This window comes from Ochotona princeps, chromosome 8 (genome assembly GCF_030435755.1).
Source record: "Ochotona princeps isolate mOchPri1 chromosome 8, mOchPri1.hap1, whole genome shotgun sequence".
Taxonomy (NCBI): domain Eukaryota; kingdom Metazoa; phylum Chordata; class Mammalia; order Lagomorpha; family Ochotonidae; genus Ochotona; species Ochotona princeps.
In genome coordinates, this window is record NC_080839.1 from 36389172 (window position 1) to 36412357 (window position 23186).

The 23186-nt window shown below is 45.7% G+C and overlaps 1 protein-coding gene across 17 annotated transcripts in view; it reads right to left on the minus strand.

Moving 5' to 3' along the window:
• Positions 1-1777: 1777 nt before the first annotated feature.
• Positions 1778-23186, minus strand: part of BCL11A (BCL11 transcription factor A) — a 267180-nt gene continuing 245771 nt past the window's right edge. For 10 of the 17 annotated variants that reach the window (XM_058667836.1, XM_058667838.1, XM_058667837.1 and 7 more), the window contains 3 exons: positions 17620-17721; positions 9982-12010; positions 2179-2291 (listed from right to left, as the gene is read on the minus strand). In XM_058667836.1, coding sequence (XP_058523819.1) covers positions 9984-12010; positions 17620-17721 — 2129 coding nt within the window. In that variant the 3' untranslated portion in view covers positions 2179-2291; positions 9982-9983. Of the gene's footprint in view, positions 2292-6712; positions 12011-17619; positions 17722-23186 lie in introns of those variants that run through there. The other 7 variants (XM_004580122.4, XM_058667844.1, XM_058667832.1 and 4 more) reach the window with 4 other exon arrangements.

Below are 23186 nucleotides of genomic sequence, written 5' to 3' on the forward strand. Positions count from 1 at the left end.
CCCAATTTTTGTTTTCCCCTCCCACTCCCCAAAAAGACCCCACTTTTAGGGGAACCAATTTATTTACAAACTAAGAAACAGAAGGTGGTGTGGCAACACAGAGCAGCGAAAAAGTGTGGTTTGCACCAGAGCAGGTGGTGAGCACGCAAGCCTGGCTCTCCCGCAGGCAGGTGCCACTGGCCTGGTGTCAGCAGGGAGTGCAGCCCTTTGAGGTCAATTGCTGTTCAAGACTCCCTAAGGGTCTTAGGTTTCCAGGACACAGAGGCACTGTATGGGACTTGGAGAGCTGTCCTCCACAAAACAACTTCTTCTCTGGAAGTCCCACCCTCACCTCAAATCCCACCCCCCTGAAGCCACCTATGTCATATTGGGGGGGTTGTCATAGAAAATCCACAGGGGAAAGATGGCAGGGGAGGGACCATTGTTTCACCTCTCCTTTCTGTCATGAGCACAGAAGAGACCCTGCAGTGCACCTGTACCAATGGATGCCATTGGTCTGGGTGTGTGTGCCACCCATGTGTCTCTGAGTGTGTATGGTGTGGGTGCTAACACAGGGAGCAGCACCCCAGGGAGATACACTCCCTTTGATGAGTTCAACACCAGAGTTGAGCGGAATTAGTTCTGGACCAGCCACCAGAAGACCAGACACTTCTGCTTCGCGTGCATGCGCACGCGCGCGCACACACACACACACACACACACACAGCCTCCAGCAAACCCTTCCCCTGAGGGAACCCAGAAAGCCGCCACACCCTGGGGAGGACCAGGTGACATAAGGCTCGTGCAAATGTGGGGGAAACTACGTGGGGTGCATGGAAGGAGTCATTTTCTGTGACAAATGAGCAGGAAGGAGCCCAGATGCGAATTACTGCGCTATCTTTTCACTCTACTGGGGAATGTAGCCTGAGGGTGAGTGGTAAGAAGCTCCCCAGTTAGCTTCCCAGCCAATATGTAAATCTATGATACACAGGTGTTTGAGTTCTATTATTTATAAACTTATTTTAATGTGCTCTCGCTCCTGACACCCTGCTGGATCTCTAAGTGGCAGAAAACACTCTACTGAAAACCGATTTTTAAAAATTACTTGGCCCGAGTGAGTGTGTGTCACCTGTGTAGGGACCTACCTTACTTGTGTTACCTGTTTCCAAGGAAGGGGCTGTACTCTCATGGCAGTGCCGCCTTCTGGCATGAACCTGTTTACTTTTACAAAATCTGCCCCCAAATTTCCTGATACCAAAGAAGTACTAAGGAAGTTTATGTGTGTGTGTGTGTATATATTACCAATTATTTGTTGGGGGCCTAGGAGCTGAAAAATAGAATATCTGATGAGCAACTACTGGCATTTATCACCTTCTTTAGGATTTACCACTCATCCGGTGACGTTATCGTCCTGGAACTAAATTAAAAGACAACTCAAATCCTGCACCGGAGCCACCAAAAGCATATATTTGCAAACCAGGATTCAGTGCATGCCATATTATGCATTATTTAATGGTATGCAAATTATAGCCAAGACAGTTAGGAAAACCACACTTCCGCATTAATGAACAGCAATGCTACCACTACATTAGTTAGGATATTGCTATGATTTATTCCTAAGTTTTTGCATTTGGATTCTCCTAGAAAATTTACACCATCTGATGCGCAGTACCCTATCTCCCCTGCTCCATCTTCTACCCATTGCCCAAGTCTTCCTCCCAGCCACCCAATGAGACTCCAGGTCCTGGGCTGCCCTGTCCTAGGCGCTCGGAACGTTAAAGAACAAGCGAACACCGCCTAAAGCTCCAACATTTATTGTGTCAATGTTAAGCACACTTTTTAAAAGACAACAGAGAATGTATAGAAACCAGGGGCTGGGGGACTCATGCTCATTTCCACAATACGGGTAATTAGGTCGGCTGGCTTCCAAAGGGCCAGCACAGCACTCGGGTCGGCGATGCCCGGTGGGCCTTGGCTATGGGACTGCTTCACGGGTCCAATGTGGGTCTGTTCTTGTGTTCTTAACTTTTTTTTTCTTAAAAAATATAAATAAAATGGCACTGCAGGCCCGGGCTGGGAGGACTCGGCGGGAACTGTCGGCGCACCACGGCTTCTTGGAGGCTACTGTCGGAAAACATCACAAACTAGCGGGATGACAGACCACGCAGACGGCGGCTGGGCGGCACGCGTCCACCCCGCCCCTGGGGGCTTCACATTTTCTCAGAACTTAAGGGCTCTCGAGCTTCCATCCGAAAACTGCCACACATCTTGAGCTCTCTGGGCACTACGCCGAATGGGGGTGTGTGAAGAACCTAGAAAGAGGTTGGAGACAGAGGAAAGGGGGGAAAAAAAAAGTACAGGTGTGACTCGGCCCAGCGATTTTCTGTCCTCTGACTAGCTTTTTTTCAGACTCCACTCCAACCAACCACAGGTTGAGCCACTGGTGTCTTAATCGTGAGTTTCAGACTCCATCTGCCCTCCCCAAATCGCTCTGAGGGGCTGCCCGAGCCGTCCCCACCCCCCACCTTCCATCTGCCCACAGGGGACCTGGACCCGCCCCCGGACCCGCCCCCACAACATAGTTGGTCCTAGAAAACTCTGGACACACCTGGGAAGAAACACTTGCCCCTATGGCTGAGAAAACTTGGTGGGGAGCAGCCCTTGGGTTGGGGAGAGTGGGGGAGGGAGGTGGGGAGCGGGACACGGTCTCAAAATCATAATCAAATTATAAATAAACAGAAACTCAAAATTGATGTAAAAGCAGCACAACGAAAACATGGAATGTCATCAAGTTCAACGTCAAAGCAGCCAACAATTTACAAGAGGCGAACACATCTCTGAGAAGACCACAACCGGAAAGAGTTGCCTTCAGATAACACCCCAAACTGCCTGCAGTTCCTTTCAAATATGCAGTTTTGTTTTCCTTTTTGTTGTTGTTGTTGTGTTTTGTTTCTCTTTTTTCCAGTTGTGTTTTGTTTTGTTGGGGGGGTGGCGGAGTAGGAAGCCATGGTGAAGGGGGAGGAGGGAGTGGCCATTTTGCCCAGGGCTCCTCCCTGGCTGTGGGTATTGACTTGAAGCAGCAGAACTCTGAGTCCGAAGTGCCCAGGAGGAGGCTGCCACAGCGGCATTCCAGGCCTCGTTGCCATGGCGACCTGGAGCTGGGGGCCTGGGGCCTCCTCTCCCCTGCCCGGGCCGCCGGCGGGAAGCCTGGGGTCTGGCGCTCAGCTGCTCTCCAGTATCCCGCCCCCCAGCCCGGAGCAGTGGAGACCTGGGCTGAGAGCCCTGTTGTGTTCAGGTGGGCTCCACCGTGCCCCGTCCCTGTTGTCTGAAGCCCCTCTAGCGGACGCCCCCAGTCCGCCCTCAGTCTGACCTGCTCCCCACGCTACCAGAAGCAGCAGAGCCTGGGCATGGTCGGCAAGCCCCAGCAAGTGCTCGGGCATCCCCAGGGGCACTCGCTCACTTTGTCTTTTCTGCTGTCTGCTATCAAGAAGCTGACACATGGACTCCACCTGGCAGAAAGGACCCGCCACTGAGTGTGTCCAGCCCCACTTAGGGAGGACAAGCCCAAGAACCCTCGTGAGCTGGTCTGCTCTGCCCATTTGGAAGGGAGTTAATTCATCGGTCTCCACGTTCATAGATGACACTGAGAAACAGAGAGAGAGAGAAACAGGCCTGTCCGGTGAAGGCTGATTCACTGGCCAGGGGCCATGAGAAAAGGACAGCGGGCTACATGGGACCGCCAGACGCCAGCCCCAGGGCCAGGATACCCTGCAATCCCAAGTCCATCCACATGCTCCAAGGTGTGTTTTTCTCTCGATCAGCAAAGTGGCTGGGCCTTAAGAGAAATTGAGGAAAACTTGCCGAGCGGTTTGTGCCTCTTCAAAGTCAGTGGTTTTTATGAAACAGTTTTTTGAGGAGGTGGAAAGAACCCTGCCTGTCCCATCCTCAAACAACAAAAGTGCTGCCTTTCCCCCAACTATTTTTATTGTTTTTTACGTGGGAAGAGACTGGGCTGCGCACATGGTGGAGCACATCAGGCCCAGGAATAATGGAGGGGCAGAATTCATAGTGCCGGCTGCACAACTACAGCCCTAGCCTAAGGGAGCATTGTGAGAAAGAGAGAGAGAGAGACACAGAGAGAGAGAGAGAGAAGAGAGAGAGTGTGTGTGTGTGTGTGTGTGTGTGATGAAAAAAATCTGTGCTCCCTCAACTTGTGTGCGTTTCCGGGTGCCAGACGCAGGACAGGATAGGACCTGAGGTTTCTCATCTCCTTTTCAGGGTGGCCCCCAAGTAAGCACAGCACCTCTCAGTCTCCCCCCACCCCCAGCATCTGTGAATAAACCACCTCATTTCCTTATTTCTCCAATGGAAATTACATCTAATCCACCCTCCCCCCAACCACTTCCTCTCAAATTCTCACTTCAAGCATTATGAATATATACAATATGTGCTTCTTGCATACACACACACACACACACACACACACACAAAACGGTATTTAAATAAACTATCCACTGAGTGCCCTGGGAAACACTCAACTACTTCGCATATCCTGTGGCAGCTCGTGCAAAGGAAAGGCGTGTCTGCCTCACTCCCTAGCAACCTACACACGTGTGGGCTTTAGTTCTTCTGCAGACCCTAAGCAAAGGGGGGGCAAGGAGCTGAATGCCACAGTAGAGTTTCAGGGTTGAAAATCTGTGCAAAATGGCATTTACTGGGTTCCTGGCTATTAAGCACGTTTTTCAGGTAAGTACAGGGCGTTATTCCATCAGCACAACGAAGCGTTACTACAGCCTGACAATTTTGAGATATTAATGTCCTTAGTATTTCTTCATTTAACAAATATATCATCAATTCATCACACTGTTGGAAATCAGGGGCTTTTTTTTTTTTTTTTTTTTTTTGCTTGCTTCCTAATTCTAGGGTTCCGGATAGGAAATGTCATTTATAACTTATATCCCTTTTGGCTAGACTTCCATGCTTCTATTGTTCACTCACCCTCAGAAATGATGTTTTCTCATAAGTCAAAGACTACACTAAAGAAACTTGCTCCCCATAAATTGATTTAACTTTGAGACCATGTAAATCAGATGGAATCTGTGATTTATCACCAGATATTTGCACCCTTCCCCAGTCCCTATTTGATTTAAGAAATCCAAACATGCAAGTCTATGGTATCCACCATCAATTCTGTCTGTCAGGATGCAAAACTTAATTACACTAAGAGCATCATATACTGAGAAACCAAAAGAATACTGGCTATAAGGCCTACCCAGCTGCATGAATAGTTGCTGATAAAAGAGTATTAGGGATACATAGAGGTTTTATAGACGTTTAATAAGGCAGGATGGGAAGTGGCCACATCTAAAAGGGGTATGGGGCATGGCACTGGGGAAGAACTTTGTCTTGAAAGTGTTTTGGGTTCAGTTTTGGAGCCACCTTATCTAAAACACACTTTTTTTTCTCAATTCATTGGAAAACATCAAGTTCTCCATGGTAACTTCCCCATCCCATCCCAGCTCCCGTGCAACGTCCTCCCAAGCCTCTTAGTGGATTCTGCTCTGCCCTACTTTATTTTCCACTCAAATTGCTTCTGTTTTTCTGTTTTTGTTTTTAATACACACCTTCTCTATAGTTTAGAAAGATAAAAACTATTCCTGCCTCAGATAAAAAGCATTACATGAAAAGGCCACCTCACAGGCACTAGGGCATAAGAACTGAGCAACAACAGAAAAAAAAAAAAAAAAAAGCTACCACAAGAAGACAACAGAACATCTTTTGTTTTGGTTTTTACAAAAAATAAGAACAATGTTGTATCCATTCATCTACACCGGAAACAGGAGATAGGATCACAGAGGAGCGTGTTTCCTGCAGCAAACAGATGCTGCAACATGCAGGATTTGTTAAACTGACAACACAGATTTCTAAAGAGAGGTTTTTAAGATGGGCACAAGTTGTTTTGCAAACACATTTAATCAATCTATTGGTCAAAGAGAACTGAGGGCCAGGAAGGGCCCATGGACACAGCTGAAGCAACGGGTAGCCTCCAGATCTCAGAGCCACAAGGCTGACCAACATGGGCCTCAGAAAATCAAACAATGGCTATTCCAGAGACTTGCCTATGGATTGGTTGCCCGTGTTGCCTGTTTAATTTCTCTCTCTCTCTTAAACCTGGTGCCTTTGTCTCTGGATTTTTCCATTTGAGAAGTAGGGTTATATTGGTTCTAAGAAAGATTCTTAGGTGGAACTACAGAGCCAATTAAAACACACACACACACACAAACGCCTTTTTTTTTCTTTTTTCTTTTTTTAACAGGATATTCTAAGATAGGGCAAGGACGGGAGAATAGAAGAAAACTTTCAGACAAGACCAGCAAAAACCCAAAGGAAACACAAGTTGAAATCACTATTACCAATAAGTTTTTCACTTCTAACTGAATGGATTTCCACTAAGAGATGGAGCAAAAGTTTTTTGACATCAGGCTGAAAATAACGTCCATATCTTGAAAGTTATTCTAGAACAATAAAGCCTACAAACTATTTCCATGGCTTGTGATATGTCTATTTTAATATAAGAAATACTTTATGTTCCGTTAGGGTATAATACATGCATCAAAATACCCATAGAAAGAATATTGAAAAAGACTGACTGGCCTTCTCTTAAAACTTGCTATTTTTCTTGAAGATAATTTACAGAGTGTGTCAAATGAGGACACAAGAAGCTGACACTGTGTACTTTAATTTTTTTATTTTTTTCAATAAAGGGACAAAATGGGTGTATGAACAGGTTAATGCAGACAACTGCCAAAAAAACACAGACAGTGGTTTTTCCAATAGAACTTAACAAAGACCAGAAACAAATACAATAAAAAGCCAGGTTGTAATGACCTTTGGTCATCCAAATTAAAAAAAAAAAAAAGAAAAAAACAAAAACAAAAACAAAAACAAAGAAAAATAAAAGATCAAATTCAGTGCCTCTGTTTTGAACAGGGCACATAAGCAATAATAAATAGTGACTCCCATAGTAAAAGATAAAATTTCAAGTTACGACAAACAGCTTTCATTACAGGAATAGAAAAGGCCAATAACAAAATATTCTGCATTGCCATTTACAAAAAAGTATTGACTAAAGCGGGCTTTCTCTTTAATATGCTTTGCATATGAAATTCTTTCCAATCTAAATATAAAGCACCATTTAGTTTTTGGCAATGAAAAAAACTGCAAAACATTTTTTTTCCTTTTTTTTTTCCTTTCTTTTACTGCATATGAAGGTAAGATGCTGGAATGTAGGGTGATAGAAGGAAAGGGACAAAAAGCACACTACATAACAAACCAACATTATTAGCTTGCAGTACTGCATACAGTATGGCAGCAGGAAAAAGGAACAAAAAAGGATATGTACAACCCTTAGGACAGCCATCTGTGTGACATTCTAGCAGGCTTCCCAAACCGCCATTATATGGCTTCTCATCTGGACAATGTCACACTTTTTTGTTTCCTTTTTTTTTTCTTTTTTTGAGGCATACAAATAATTTGCACTATATTATCCTGCCAAATTAAAAAAATATACTGTGGCAGCCTGTCTTTTTTTTTCCACTACCAAAAAAGGTACATTGATACCTTTTAAGAGAACAAGCAACAGTTAAAAATACAAGCTTCAATATAAATACTATAGTGCCTAACACTAGATGAACATTGAATTCAAATACCATTCTAGAAATACAGAAAAAGACCATAAATGTGTTTTAGCATAGGAATCAACATGAGTGTGCATTTTCCTATATTTAAGTACTATAGAATCTTAAACCTTTCCCCAATGTATGTTTTCTTTGTACAACCTGAAGAACGGTGTGTATCCAAGGCATAGAGTTTCCACTACCATTTTTAAATGGATAACAAGTCTTGTAACACCACCAAGACAATGGAACCCTAAAATGCAGTTCCCCCTAAACATAATGAAGTGTTTTCTTAAAAAATTTTTTCTTAACATTTATATTTAAAAAAGTTTTGTACAAAAAAAATCCTTGCACTGTAAGAAGCAAAGCAATCATTCATTAAGTGTATTCCGTTTCCATTCACAGCGCTTGCACGTTGTGTCCGAGTAAGTAAGCTCATTAGTCAAGTAAATGGCTGGCAAGTTTTTTTTTTTTAAATGCTCATCAATGAGATTGTGTTCAATCTTTTTTTTTTTTCAGCATTCTTGCAACTTTTCCCTTAAGAATAGACCTGTAAACTGGGAAAATTGTACAGTGCACTTAATTGTCCTATCTGAGCAGGTTTATTTTATACTCAACCTCTGTATCTCTGATTAGAGAAAAGACACAGATCTCACAGGCAGAGTCAAGTGCTATTTGAACACCAACCGGGGCAGATGCTAGCTTAATTTAAAAAAAAAAAAAAAGGAAAAAAAAAAAAGAAAGAAAAGAAAAGAAAAAAGAAATTAAGGAAATAAAAACAATGAATCCTCTTCCATGTTAACACAAATATCACACAGAGTATGGAAAAGAAATGAAGTACAACTTTTAGGGAACACAGACATATATACTGCTACTCTTAAAACTCTTTCTCTTATTTTTTTTTTTAAAGAATGTCACATTTAAACACAAGTCTTAAGAATTCATAGTTAATCATCATTGTATCAGTATTAGCTTATACACCTGTTCTAGTTTAAAATGGCAAAGAGTACCACCTTGTGCTAATGAATCACGTATTTCCCCCCCTCTGTTTCCCCTCTGTCAAACCTTAGTCTCTTTTCAATATAGTATGTACGGTCTTAAAGTTTTTATCATTTGATTGTCTCTTTGACAACCAAGTAGGTCTGGATCTCTTTCTTTTGGTGCCAGAACATTTTAAAGGTATGGTTTAAAACAAAGGCTCTTCATCCCACAAACGCCACACTAATGCCTTGTCATGGTGTCACAGGCCTTTTGCACGTGACACATTCAACTTCATCATCACTGAAAACAAACAAAATTCTAGGCAGAACAGCCTGTTTCTTTTAAGCTCTCAACAGGAGCAAAGTAGCTTTTTATACTGGTATAGAATCAGTTTTTGCTTACAAAATCAAAACTAAAGGGAAAATGATGATTAACTAGGACATAACGGGTCATACATTTAGGTAGCCTTTGTTGTCAGACATACAATATAGAAGTATATGCTAGGTCCTAAGGTTTATGACCTCAGCCATGGCAGAATCAAGCTACACGTTTATAACAAGTAGAAAGAACCATCAATGCAATTTTGATAGTTCCAAGGCACTCAATATTTTAAAACCAGATGCTAGAATAAACTTTTCTGTTCTTCTGTTAATTTGTCAATTCAAGGCCTTTTTTCCCCCTCTCCAATTGGTCACATTTAACCCTTTAGAGACAGATATGTAGATCACAGAGATTTTTATTTCAGTGCTATCTGTTCTGTCTATAGAGGGTTACTCCAAGGACTGTTTTTCCTCCTCACATTATAAAATAAAACTGTACATGATATGTATTACAGAACGTATGCAGCATGGGCTTTTCTCTCTCTCTCTTTTTCTCAGAACGGAACTGGAAACAGCCACATGTTTGCTCAGCAATGAATTAGGGACAATTTAAAATAGCCATAACATACCATACATGCTGTCTAAGTTTAAAAAAAATAAACATATACAACATGTAAATTATTGCACAAGAGAAAGGCTCAAAGTTTGCGTAAAATGCAATAGTATTGCCCCATACAGATCATGCATTCAAACGGTGAAAACATAAAGGGAAAAGAAAAAAAAAAAGGAACAGAAAAAAAAAAAAGAAAACAGGAATTAAAAAAAACAGGTGTGCTGGTGACAAGCACTCTCATATTCTTAGCTTCTGTTACTTCTGTTTGTTTGTTGTTTGTTTGCTTAAATCACATGGGACTAGAAAAAAATCCTACGGGGAGTGGGACTGGAGGGCCACGGGGTGGAGGAGGAGCAGGGGATTGGTGAGAGGGGAGTGTCAGGTGGGAGTAGGGGGTGGGGTGTTAATATACCTCTATTCAGTTTTTATATCATTATTCAACACTCGATCACTGTGCCATTTTTTCATGTGTTTCTCCAGGGTACTGTACACGCTAAAAGGCATCTTACAAATTTCACATTTGTAAACGTCCTTCCCCACCTGGCCATGCGTTTTCATGTGCCTGGTGAGCTTGCTACTCTGGGCACAGGCATAGTTGCACAGCTCGCACTTATAAGGCCTTTCGCCCGTGTGGCTTCTCCTGTGGACAGTGAGATTGCTACAGTTCTTGAAGACTTTCCCACAGTACTCACAAGTGTCGCTGCGTCTGCCCTCTTTTGAGCTGGGCCTGCCCGGGCCCGGACCACTAATATGGGGCGTGCTCCCTCCACTTCCCGTGCCGCTGCGCCCCGAGATCCCTCCGTCCAGCTCCCCGGGCGGCGTGGAGAAGCGCAAGCTCCCGTTCTCCGAGGAGTGCTCCGATGAGGAGGCAAAAGGCGATTGTCGGGAATCTCCGAAGCTGAGGAAGGGATCTTTGAGCTGCCTGGAGGCCGCGTAGCCGGCGAGCCACTGCGAGTACACGTTCTCCGTGTTGGGCATGGCGGCCGGGGGCAGGTCGAACTCCTTCTCGAGCTTGATGCGCTTGGAGAAGGGGCTCAGCGAGCTGGGGCTGCCCAGCAGCAGCTTTTTGGACAGGCCCCCCGAGGCCGACTCACCCGGGGAGCAGCCACGGCCGTTTACAGTGCCATCGTCTATGCGGTCCGACTCGCCGGCCACCGAGTCTTCGTCGCAAGTGTCCCTGTGGCCCTCGGCCTCGGCCAGGTGGCCGCGCTTATGTTTCTCGCCCAGGACCTGGTGGAAGGCCTCGCTGAAGTGCTGCATGGAGCTGAGCACCATGCCCTGCATGACGTCGGGCAGGGCGCGGCCCTCGTCGCCCACGACCGCGCCCACGACCGCGCCACGGGAGCTGTTCTCGTGGTGGCGCGCCGCCTCCAGGCTCAGCCCGAAGCCGTAGTCCACCCTCTCGCTCTCTGTCAGCTCCTCCTCCTCCTCTTCCTCCTCTTCTTCCTCTTCCTCGTCGTCCTCCTCTTCCTCCTCGTCCCCGTTCTCTGGGATCAGGTTGGGGTCGTTCTCGCTCTTGAACTTGGCCACCACGGATTTGAGCGCGCTGCTGGCGCTGCCCACCAGGTCGCTTGTGCCTGGTTCCGGGGAGCTGGCAGTGGAGAGGCCGTCATCGGACTTGACCGTCATGGGGGATGACTTGTGCATGTGCGTCTTCATGTGGCGCTTCAGTTTGCTGGCCTGCGTGCAAGCGTGGTCGCATAGGTTGCACTTGTAGGGCTTCTCGCCCGTGTGGCTGCGCCGGTGCACCACCAGGTTGCTCTGAAATTTGAACGTCTTGCCGCAGAACTCGCACGACTTGGACTTGACCGGGGGCTGGGAGGGAGGAGGGGCGGACTGCAGAGGAGGGAGGGGGGGCGTCGCCAGGAAGGGAGGCTTGCTACCTGGCTGGAATGGTTGCAGTAACCTTTGCATAGGGCTCGGCCGGCCTGGGGACAGCGGTGGACTAGACGTGTTCCCTGCCAGCTCTCTAAGTCTCCTAGAGAAATCCATGGCGGGAGGCTCCATAGCCATCGGATTCAACCGCAGCACCCTGTCAAAGGCACTCGGGTGATGGGTGGCCAGGGCCATCTCTTCCGCCCCCAGGCGCTCTATGCGGTGGGGGTCCAAGTGATGTCTTGGTGGCGGACTAAACAGGGGGGGAGTGGGTGGAAAGCGCCCTTCGGCCAGGCCGGAAGCCTCTCTGGATACTGATCCTGGTATTCTGAGCAGGTTAAAGGGGTTATTGTCTGCAATATGAATCCCATGGAGAGGTGGCTGGGAAGGACATTCTGCACCTAGTCCTGAAGGGATACCAACCCGCGGGGTCAGGGGACTTCCGTGTTCGCTTTCTAAGTAGATTCTTAATCCATGAGTGTTCTGTGCGTGTTGCAAGAGAAACCATGCACTGGTGAATGGCTGTTTGCAAGTTGTACATGTGTAGCTGCTGGGCTCATCTTTACCTGCAAAATAATACAACACCGACATCAATCTTTAATCACCAAGGCGGGCATCAGCAATTGCTTATTTATGTTCCGCTTCCAGAGCCTTCTCAACCTTGGTCTCCTCCTCCCTCCCCTCCCACCAATACACACCATACACATACAACCCCAAGACCTGCACCTGGTGCTGGGCCCCTGATAATTTTCTGTCCAAATTTGCTGTTTCTGGTCACAGAGCTCAATTGTAAAGGTTTCATCTCCAATCCCCCAAGAGCAGAAAAGCCTGGACAGATTTCAAGCTTGGGGAAGAGCATCGCTACTTCCACATGTCTCCTGAACTTTTCCAGTTGTATCTGCTGATGTTTGGGGCAAGTCATTCCAACTCTGCTTGCCTATCTGTTAAAGCAGGGACATGGACAAGTCAACCCCAACTCTGCTTCCTAAATCCTCATACTCTAGTCCCCTGGGGTGGCAGGTGAGCTTTCTAAACAGACAGTTCACAGAGCTATCAAAAAAGCAGGAAATTGGACTCAATTCCCTACAATCCTCTGTGACTCTAGAGAAGCTCTGAGCCCTTGCCTGAAGCACACCAATTATTGATTTTATATTAAAAATGAGGGATCCATAAAACCCCTCTTGGGGAGATGAGCCACTTTCTTGCAACCCAGCCTCTGTGTGTGTGTGTGTGTGTGTGTGTGTGTGTGTGAATTTTGTTCCACAACATTCCACAGGGACACCCATTTCAATCTCATAGGATGTTATATCAGGAGGAAAAATAGGAACTAATTCAGATCTCACGGATGGGCTGTATCATGTCTTGGGGAACAAGTCTTAGAGAAGTTCAAGGGAGTACCACGTGCCAGCCTCCACAGACATGGCATCCTAGCTGGAGGAACGGTTTTGAGCAGCCAGCACCATGACAGGCAGCAGGCTGAGAAATGCTACACCAGCCTGCTCCTCATTATTTTGAGAGGCTAACAACGTGAACCAAATTATACAACATCCTGTGCCCTGGGCCGAGACTCAGCTCCAGTTGAGAAAGAAACAGAAAGCTACAGTTCAGCTAGTCAACTCCTTGGCCAGTAGCCAAGCCGTCTGGAGAGGGGCCCTGCTTAAGTCACATCATTTCTCTCTTGCTGAAAAGAACCCGAGAGTGGTACATGCCACTTTGGCAAAGAGGGGCCGGCTTGACTTCACAAAATCATGCATTTGTGGCAATAGCTAAATTTAAATATCTACATATCCAGATATCTCGTGGTGAGTAATCAACCAACAGTTTAAAAGGATAAAATGATGGCAGCCAAAAGATAAGGATGAGAAAAACAGACAGCATCTCAGCAACTCCAGAAATTGGAGCTTAAGATACAATAACTTACAAGTAAACTTTCCTCCCTTTTTCTAAAGCAGGGCCAGAGGGTTTGTGAAGCCCACAGCTAGTATTTGTCAGCAACTATTTTTTCCCCAAAAAGAACATTTACCGTGGAGCTAAAGGAGTGCGAGATTCCTCCGTTAGCCAAACAGGAAAGACAGACTGTCAGGCACTCCTATTCCAAAAAAAAAAAGCTAGCCCCGCTCAGACGCTTTTCTCCGTGATGGGCTCCTGCCCTGACCTTGTAATTTACTTTACAACGCATTTATAATCTCACTCAACATAACCCACTCCTGGGCAAATCCCCTTAACAAGATTAGACAGTAAGATCCCAAAATTGGGTTTCAAACATTTGTCTAATGTGGAGATTGGGGGGCGGGGGAGGTGGGAGAGGAAGCAGCAAGATTTTTGAAAGAAAACGCTGACTTAAGTATCAAATTATCTGTCTATTTTTGTTTTGCCTCCTCTCTTCGAAGGGAAATAAAAAGCTTTCATTGAGGGTATTTTCATAAGCCTGTTGTTGTTGTTGTTGTTGAACAATGACTGAGTCCCAATCAGGCAGGGGAAAAACTATATGGTTCTAACTCGCATGACCCGATGTGGCATTCTCCTGGGCCTGCCTGGCACCTGGGTTATTATCAAACATCTAGCCTGACAATCTGCCTTGAGCAAGTGAAGAGGAAGTTTGCCAGCTGAAGCAAATCCTAAACAGCTTCGTCACTCATACTGCCTGAAAAATCATCTTTTACCTGAAATTATTCTATTGAAACCCACATCTTGGACCCATCACGAGCCCTGCCGGTTTGGCATGTGCCACAAATGCAACTGCTGACGGATGCTGGAACCTCTGGCCCAGGACACCATGTCAAGGGTCTCACTTGTGTCCTCTCAAAAAAGACTTGGACAAGCAAAGTCTGTTGTATTTTGCTGCCTACATTTCCTCACTTTTTTTTTCTGAGCCCGTTATGTGATCATACTACAGTATGTTAACACTGTGATGCTATCCTCGCCTCTCTCCTCCATCGGGTCAGAGAAAATGGCATTTTATTTTATAATGAGCACACAACATACAGTTTTCACTACCACATTTTAGTATTCCCATCAACTAGATATTCTAGATCATGAGGGCAGCCAGTGTAATCATAATGTCAATGAGAAGGGCTGTTACGATTGAGACTAAAGATTACATGGAAAGAGCCGCTTTGAAACTGGTAATTATTACCAGTCCACTAATAGCAAATGATGCATTACAATTTCACCATATAATCTGTATTTCACTCAGCTCAGGCGGGTGCGCCATATTACATTACAGTGCTCACAGATTCTAAATTCCTAAACTGCAGTCATCAATAAATGTGTTACTTGCCATAATTTGTGAAATTACTTTGTTCATAACATCTTTGATGGTTGAGAAAGAACAGAATTGATTTCCTGCGTGGCAAAATTAGGGCTACATTGATTTATTGACGTGTAAAATATAATAATATTCTTCATTTACTCTGATGAAAATCAACTTCTCAATTTGAGAGTCTCAGTGGGCATTCACGGGGATTGTTTTGATTTAGAGCAATAAACTGGTCCCCAACTGTAGGAACTCAGGCACTGAAAGGGTTAAACTCAACTGTTAGCCCATCTACTGGTTTATTTCATTTCCTTTTATGGGAAAGAATGACTCCCCCCCTTCCCCAATTCTAATGTGTCACTAATGCTAAAATAATAATAATAATAATAATAATAATAATAATAATAATAATAAAGAAGGCCGGTAATCTAAACCTCAAGATTGAGAACAAGAAGGAGGTCTGAGGCTGGAGCCTGGCTCTGTGACCAACGTGCAACTCTAGGACAGTCCGTTTCAGTCCTCTAAGTCCTAGGATGCCTACCTGTGAAGTGAGCCTAGAAACAGTACCTTTAAAGAACTACTGTGAGGGTCAAATGACAGAAGCACATAAAAGCCCTCTGTAAACTATCAGGTGCAGTGTGAATGTGAGTTTTCATTACTACCAGGTGTGATTAATTACCTAAGATAATGACTAATCACATGACACATCCAGAATGGCTTCCAGCGGAAGGCCCAGGCCTTACCCGGGGATCCTGTTAGCCAGGCTCTGGTTGGCGAGGTAGTAGGGGTGGCGGATGGATGGGGTATTTTTAAGTCAGGTGCTTGATCTACAAGCAGGAGGTCACAGGGTTGGTGCTCAAAAGAACTTTGAAATCCAAGGGCAGCTGGCTGGTACAGTAAATGTGGAGGGCACCAGCTATGTTCTAGAACTTTCTGGAACCCCACAACCCATTTTCACATACCTTGTTTGATCACTCTTAAAGTGCTCATGCTGGCATGGACACCAGCAAAACCATGTACCCTCTCCTTGTGGGAGGAGGAGGGGAGGACACTGGTTCCACATCAGTCTCCAACTCCCCACCATCAGGAAAACCAAGTTAAAGAAACAGAGCTAAGCTGTCTCCCCAGCCAGCAGCCCTTGTCCTCTCCACACCCTCCTCTTAGCTGGCCCACTACTTTCCCTTCCTTCCCTCTGAGGGTGGCGCTGTTCCCACAGCCAAGGGCAGGCCCCAGGCCCCAGCAAAAGGAGAGTGCTCTGCACCCAGCCAGCGTGTAGAGACTGGCAACCATGAGCCCAATCCCCTAAACTGTAATCTGTGACCTAAACCAGGCTTCAGCCCAGTTTGGGGTTGTGGTGGGGGAAGGGTGGAGCAGGAGGGCAGATGAGGTGCTTTTAACCCCTGCACCACCCAGCCCTCAGGAATCAAGGCCTTGTGAAATTCACACAATAACTCTTTGTTACCTGGGATTACCTAGGAGTTAACACAAATAAACAACTGGCTTTGCAGTGGGTTTCAGGGTGCTTGCCCTGCCCTGCAGACACCGCTCACAAGCTGGACAATCCAGTCTCGCTGCTGTGAGAAGCCAGGCCCCCTGCAGCCTAGGGACCCCTGCCTCTTGTCTTCTGTCTCCTCCTCAGACCCCTGACCCTTTCCCTAGCTTTCTTCTTGTCTGCACAGTAGGTTATTTTTCATTTGCTTTCCAAATAAAAACTACATGTCCACACTTCTTTGTGCCTTTGAAGCAGCTTAGTGGTGCTGGGGGTAGAAGTAGCCACCCTCCACCTCCACATGTTAGCCATGATGATTCATACCATGTGTTCCTACAGAGAAAGAAGAAAACTGCGCAACCTCCTTAAACAGCACCTTTCCGAGATTGTTGGGATGAGTGTGCACACCTGTCATAAAAGGTACAGAAAAGGCATCCCTGACAACTGGGCTTCAAGCAATGAATGGGAGATGCTGGTGGTGGTGGTGTGTTCACATGTCAACTACAGTGCTGTGTTTTTTCTCCACAACTAGGAGAAAATGGGTAGAAATCATGTGTCTGTGGATATCATGTGAATGCGTATGTATTTGTATGTGTATGTATATGCATATAGATTGTCATCCCTCAGTATCTGTAGGGAATTGGTCCAGGACCCTGTGAACACAGAGTTCATGGGCATTTGGGTCCTTTATATAAAATGGCACAATATTTATTATAAATCCATGCATTTTCCTGTATACTGTAAGTCACCTCTAAATACCACAACGTAAATGCTAAATAAATGGCTGGGAAACTGGGTTGCTTAGGGGATCAGGATAAAAGAAAAGCTGTTCGGAAGAGATGTCATTTTCTTTTGAATATTTTTAATCCCTGATGGGTTAATGTGCAAATGCTGAACCAACGGACATAGAGGGCTCCCTATATATGCTGACATATGCACATATGTGATGCACCAGGCACATGTCAAAGTATGCCACCTTCAAGTACAATGTATATGCAAAAACAAAATGCTGCAGAGTAACTGCCAATGACTCCTTTGGGGTCTGACCTCTGCTGATGGTGGATGACTTGGAGTAATCCCAAGTTCCATACAAAGCCCTGGGAGTCACTGTCCAGCCATAACATGGGGCTCTGGACACACAGACAGCCATATCCGGTCCCCAGCATGGAGCCAGCCAAGGCCCAGGGGAGTACTGCTCTCAGCTCTGGGTCCTCGGTGAGCAGAGGGGAAAAAGGAGAAGGAAAAAAGTCACTCTTGGGGCTGAGTGGAGCCAGGGAGCGGGTGCCAAGTGAGTAATGGAATAATGCATCTGAGGGTGCCAGCCTATTTTGGAAGTAACTCCATCCAGTACTTAAAAAGTAAGGTTAATTTCCAGCAACTCTCATCTCTATACATATGGACATTTGTAGAAGAAATAATGCTCAACTTACAAATACCCTGCGGGGCGTATTCTGCACTCATCCCGGGAGTGGGGATCAGAGCTCCATGTGCAGACCGAGGGGAAGCCAGGCCCCTCCAGTGCAGAAGTTTATCTGTGAAAGAAACCCAAAATCAGGAGCTGCAGCCATAAACAACACAAGCAGGAACCACAGGACAGCGCATTTCAGTTCCATTAAAACAGATTAACATCATTACAACAGCCTTGCAGATAGTTAACAGGCCCAAGGCCTGAAACAAAAGAACAGTGGTGAGTGATTTTTCCACAGTGTTTGCTTTGTTTTTTAACCAGGACCATTTTTTTTAAAGGGAAATGGGGTTTCTTACAGTTACAGGGATGGGAGGAATTCTTTGGTTCATCTGTTTGTTTATTGCTGTTTGATTATTATCTTATGGTAAGAAATGTATAAACAGCAAGGGGAAAATTGGTAATATTCTAAGTAGGGTGGAAAAATGAGGAGACTTATCTGCAAGACTGGTTTACAGGCACGCATTACTTCATAGACAAAACCAGGTGAAGGACAAGGTACTCATAGGAAATAAGTGGATTTACCAACCTTTCCCACCCTCCTGGCTTGGAGTGCCTCTCTGCTTTCCTCAACCCCCGTGCCCACTCTTCCCATGCCACATTTACAAGACAATCTTCAATAAAAATAAAACCTTGGGAATTTCAGGAGTTGGCAGGCCATCGTGTGAAATCCTATTATTAGGGTACTGGGGAGTAAGATCACCTCTCCCAGTACAAAGCATGGAGAACAGGGATTAGACTTCTGGAATTCAAATAACTTCAGCCCAGTACCCCCTTGATGGTGAAGAATCCTTATCGCTAAAGAGTAAGGCAAGAACCAATATCCATAACAGCTATACAAAAAAACCACAGCCCACCCTCCCAAGTCTATGATACTTGTACTCTGGTTAGGACCAGTGACTTCTCATACTAATAATCACGAATCTAGCAATCAAACATTTCTAGCCCTGATATATTTGTGAGAAAGGAAATATGTGATTTGTGCCATCTGAGCTCCCAGTTTTTTCCAAATCCACTTTCCACCGACCAACCAGGTGGAGAGTCCACTTCGAGGCCGAGTGGAGAGTAGAAGGAGCAGGGGACGCTCTGCATGTTCTGGAGGTTTGGAGTGTGTGATGATTGGGGGAGGTGAGAGAGAAGAAAAACAGATCTTTGAGGGTGAACAAATTGTATGTTTTCCATTAGCTTTCTATTAAGAGCACTTAGAAGTGTGTTGTTATGCTCCAGGATAGCAGGTGTCCGGTGTAAAATACATCCTGTTCTGCTCACACACACTCCAGTGCCAAGAGCAGCCAGGGCAGTCAGGACAAGGTTTTCTTTCATGAGGAGCCTGGTGGGTAACAATAGCGTGTTGCTCAAGACAGCTCTTACACAGACAGCATAAATCTGTTGCATACAGACCTGCAAAGGGGACCTGTTGTGGACATACCACCTAGTCTGAGACCATCTAGAAAGGTATTTCCTCCACCCTGACCCGAAACAAAATAAAAACTACAACCTAAATCAGCAAAATCAGGAAAACCAAGTCTGTCTACATCTGACTATTTATGTTAAATGAATTCACAGTATAAAGTAAAATTAACTGCAGACTTAGTCCCAGAAGTTTTCAACAAGAAACCTGAGAATCCATTTTTGCACTTGTTCTTGCCTTTGGCTGTTTAATAAATTCATTTGCGGCCAAGGCCAAAATCCTTTTCTTAGGAAGCCCATAGAACTGAAGCACCTCTGTGACCCCAGCTTATACATCCTACAGGAGCAGAGTCTGATTTCAAATTCCCTGCTCCTTTCCATGCAAGGGAACCCAAAGTGCTTTAAAGGCCTCCTGTGTGAACCGAGAGAGCTGTTAACCTGGCCAGCTTAGCCACCCGCACAGATCACCAACTGGCAAACTCATCTGCAAACCTGTTAGCCTTGCCACTGAGCTGCAGCAACAGCAGCCAAGCAAAGTCTCAACAAGGGCAACTCTGTATCTGTCTTCTTGCCTTGCTTTCCTTTTTGTTTTAAAGATCTACTTATTTATTCATTTGCAAGGCAAAATGACAGAGAGATCTTCCAACCACTGGTCCACTCACCAAATGTCCACAAGAGCTGAGACTAAGCCAGGCCAAAGCCAGCAACCAGCAACTCCATCTGGATTTCCCATGTAGGTTAAAGGGACCCACATCTTTGGACCATCAGCCGCTGTATCCCAGGTACATTCACAGGAAGATGGATCAAAAGTTGAGGTGGCACTCAAACTAGACATTCCAGTATGGAATGGGAGTGTCCCATGATGCAGCTCCACAGGGCCTGCCCCTGGCTTTGTTGTTTTGAGTTGTAAAAACCTGAGCCACCATCCAGTCTGTGCCTTCACTGTACAGGTGGGGATACAGGGATCCTGAGAAGTCGAGCACCTTGCCATGGATGTTGATGGCTCACCACACAGTGGAGCTTAGAACTGGTTTCCTGATCTGCTCCAGCGTTCTCTCCTGGAGCATCTACTCCACCTACCCTTCTGCTGGCCCCGCCTTAGTCCTCACTGCCAAAGAAATGCCAATCTGGATGCTTCTCTTTCACTGACCCGTTAGAGTCGAGGAGGAGAGGAAAGGAATTCAGCCCAACTGTGTCACATGGAGCTTTCCAAAGGTCCTGGGGAACTTGGTTTCACATCAGGAAAATGATGCCTGCTTTGCTGCCTTGAGGCCTTGGGCTCACCCTCTTAAAAGCAAACCGATTCTATCAGCCTGCCCAGCAACTCACATAAGCAGACAGCATGCTTTGTGTAGAAGCTGGAGTCTGCCTTGATCTTCCTCCGGGAAGAACCCAGCTGATTTCTGCTGCTTCTTCCGGTTCGTAATTGGTTCCTTGGTAAGCAGAATGAAAGTTCCCCCGTGGACTGGAAAACTAAATCGTGAACAACCTCCCTGGGGTTTAACTTTCTGCTATGTCAACACCATCCAGACCAAATGAAGTTACACAGTACAGGCTTCCAAGGCTCAAACTCAAAGAGCAACCTACCTTTCTAGGTTTGGAGGGACTTGGGAAAAATCCCTAGTTGGGACTCTTTCCTTCCACACCACTCTCCCCTCACTGTCCCCAGGGACAAAAGGTCCTAGCCGCTGGCTGGGAAACAGGCATCAAAGTCTGCTCTCTTCTCTTCCTTGGTGCACTTAGGGAAGTGCTCTCATAGAACATCCCCAGGCCCAACAGCAGCATCACCTGGGAGCTTGGTGGAAAGGTATTTCTTGGGCCCCACCTCAGACTTAGGGAGTAAGAAACTAGGAAGGAAGAGGAGGGCGCTGTGGGAAGTAACAGCTGCTGTGAAGTAAGTCTTCCAGGTGATTCTGCTGTGGTCAAGTTCACTAAGTCCTGCTCTTGGTGAGAGGAGGTGTGGGAGTCAGAAGCATTGGTGCTCCCTAGGTAAAAGTAAAAGCACACGCCCTGGGTTCTGAGACTGCTGCCCCTTCTGTCCAGGGCTCACAATCACACACCTGGGACCCCCTACGCATCGCTCCATGTGGAATTGTGACCCACCCAGGACAGGGGACTGGCTAGTCTATCAAGCATCAGGACAACACTCCAGGCAGCTCATGTCCGGCAATGGAGTCCTCATTGCTACCGCACAAGCTGAAAGGCTGGAGGATGGAACAGTGGCCCACAGTACAGATGGAAGAAGACCTGGGCTCTTCTACTTTCTGGCCCATCCAAGGGCAAGCTGCCCTTTCCATTCCCAGGCCTTGAGCTTCCCTGGCAGGAGGTGTTTTAACCTCTTCTGTCCCAGGGAGATCTCTCTGCACTCAGCATTTCATTTGGAGCCTTGGAAATGCATTTAGTACTGCATGGCTGCAGAGTGTCCTGTGGCTGAATAAAAAAAGATGAACCATATTCAGAGATCAGACAAAAAAAAAAAGCAGAAGAAGAAGAAGAGAGAGAGAGAGAGAGAGAGAGAGAGAGAAAGAAAGAAAGAAAGAAAGAAAGAAAGAAAGAAAGAAAGAAAGAAAGAAACCCCTTGAACAAATTGGGAATGGTTGACTTTACATTTATACATACGTGAGGGTACCAACTTCTGACACAAGCCCAGAGGGAAGCTCCTGACATTTAAGGCCATTAAATCAAGTTTTTGGCTTCTATAAGAACATCCTAAAGATTCCTGACTATGAACATGCTATTTGCATCTGAAACTAATCACTGCACATGTAATCCAGCCACAGGACTGTCTACTTAATCAGCGCGTAATACTGCTGATCTCCAAGTATGCCAAAACAGCTAAGCACAAGCATCGTTTCCAACACGCTAAACGAAGGATTCAGAGCCCAACTCTTCTCAGGTTATTGAAACTCTCGCCACAGGAGTACACAGATGCGTCCTATTCATTGACGTGTGCAGGGCATGGGGAGGTCTGGGGATGGAAGTTTGTAGGAATGTCATTAAAGATAACATTTATTTTGGTATAAACATTTTTTGAAATCCACATGTATGTGGGGATCATCAAAATTTCATGGACGTGTGTGTTATGACAAACCCACAGGCATGACTTTGGTGAAATTTTGCATCAAAACAAGTGCATCTTTTAATTCCGTTAGTCCATGAAGGTGCAGAAGCACCTTCTTCTATGCTTTTCTGAAACAGATGTCTCCAGACAATCTCCATTCTCTTTCCAGCAGGACATGACACAAACGCTAGAATGGATGATTTTGTAAAGCTACAGCCTCCCTTGCAGCCTGAGCCCTTAGGAGACAATGATGGCAACCCACAGCAATAGCAGGGGAACCCCGTTACTAACCAGCAAAACTAAAGCACTCTCCCAGGCCCCGCAGGCTCCAGGAGTCTCAAGTCCTCCCTTTTCCTCCAAGTAGCAGCCTCTACACCCTAGAGAACCCAATTCCAGTTCTGAATCCAATTACTGGATTTGTGCTACCCAAATAATGTACCATGGGTCTGGGCTAGCAGCCGCTTTGTCTAAGTAGACAGCAACCACTGAAATGCCATAGCTAGTCTCCCTCCTGACCCTGCTTCACAGAGCTGCCAGGTCCTCCCTCGGGTCCCATGACTTACCAGAGCATTAGAGGGTAAACCGTAGCCAGGCCTGTGTCTCGAGTTGTGTCAATCTGAACTGAGACTGCACCAGGCTTGATTGTCGCTAACAGACCTCTTAATTAACCTCCTGATATTGTCAAAATCTCACTGTCTTTTGTTCTAGAAATGAGCATTTACTGGAGCATTTTTTTCCTTCACTGCGTTTTTACTGGCGAAAGTTTAGCGAAATCACAGAAAGTGCTCCTTCTGCAAAAGTGAAAGCAAGAATTGGAAACAATTGTGGAGACTTAAGATCCTTGCATTATGCATTCTTTCACTAGTGTATTTAATTACATCACTTGCTCATGGAAAACAACTCATTTTCCTCCGTTTTGGTCAATTCCATCCTCCAGAGCTTTGACTCCCCCCAACAGGTGTCTGATGCCACCTTTTAAGAGTTCTCCCCAGTTTCTCTCTGCTAAGGGAGGAGGATGAGGATGACATCTTTCATGCCCCTTTATCTATAAAAATGCGAGA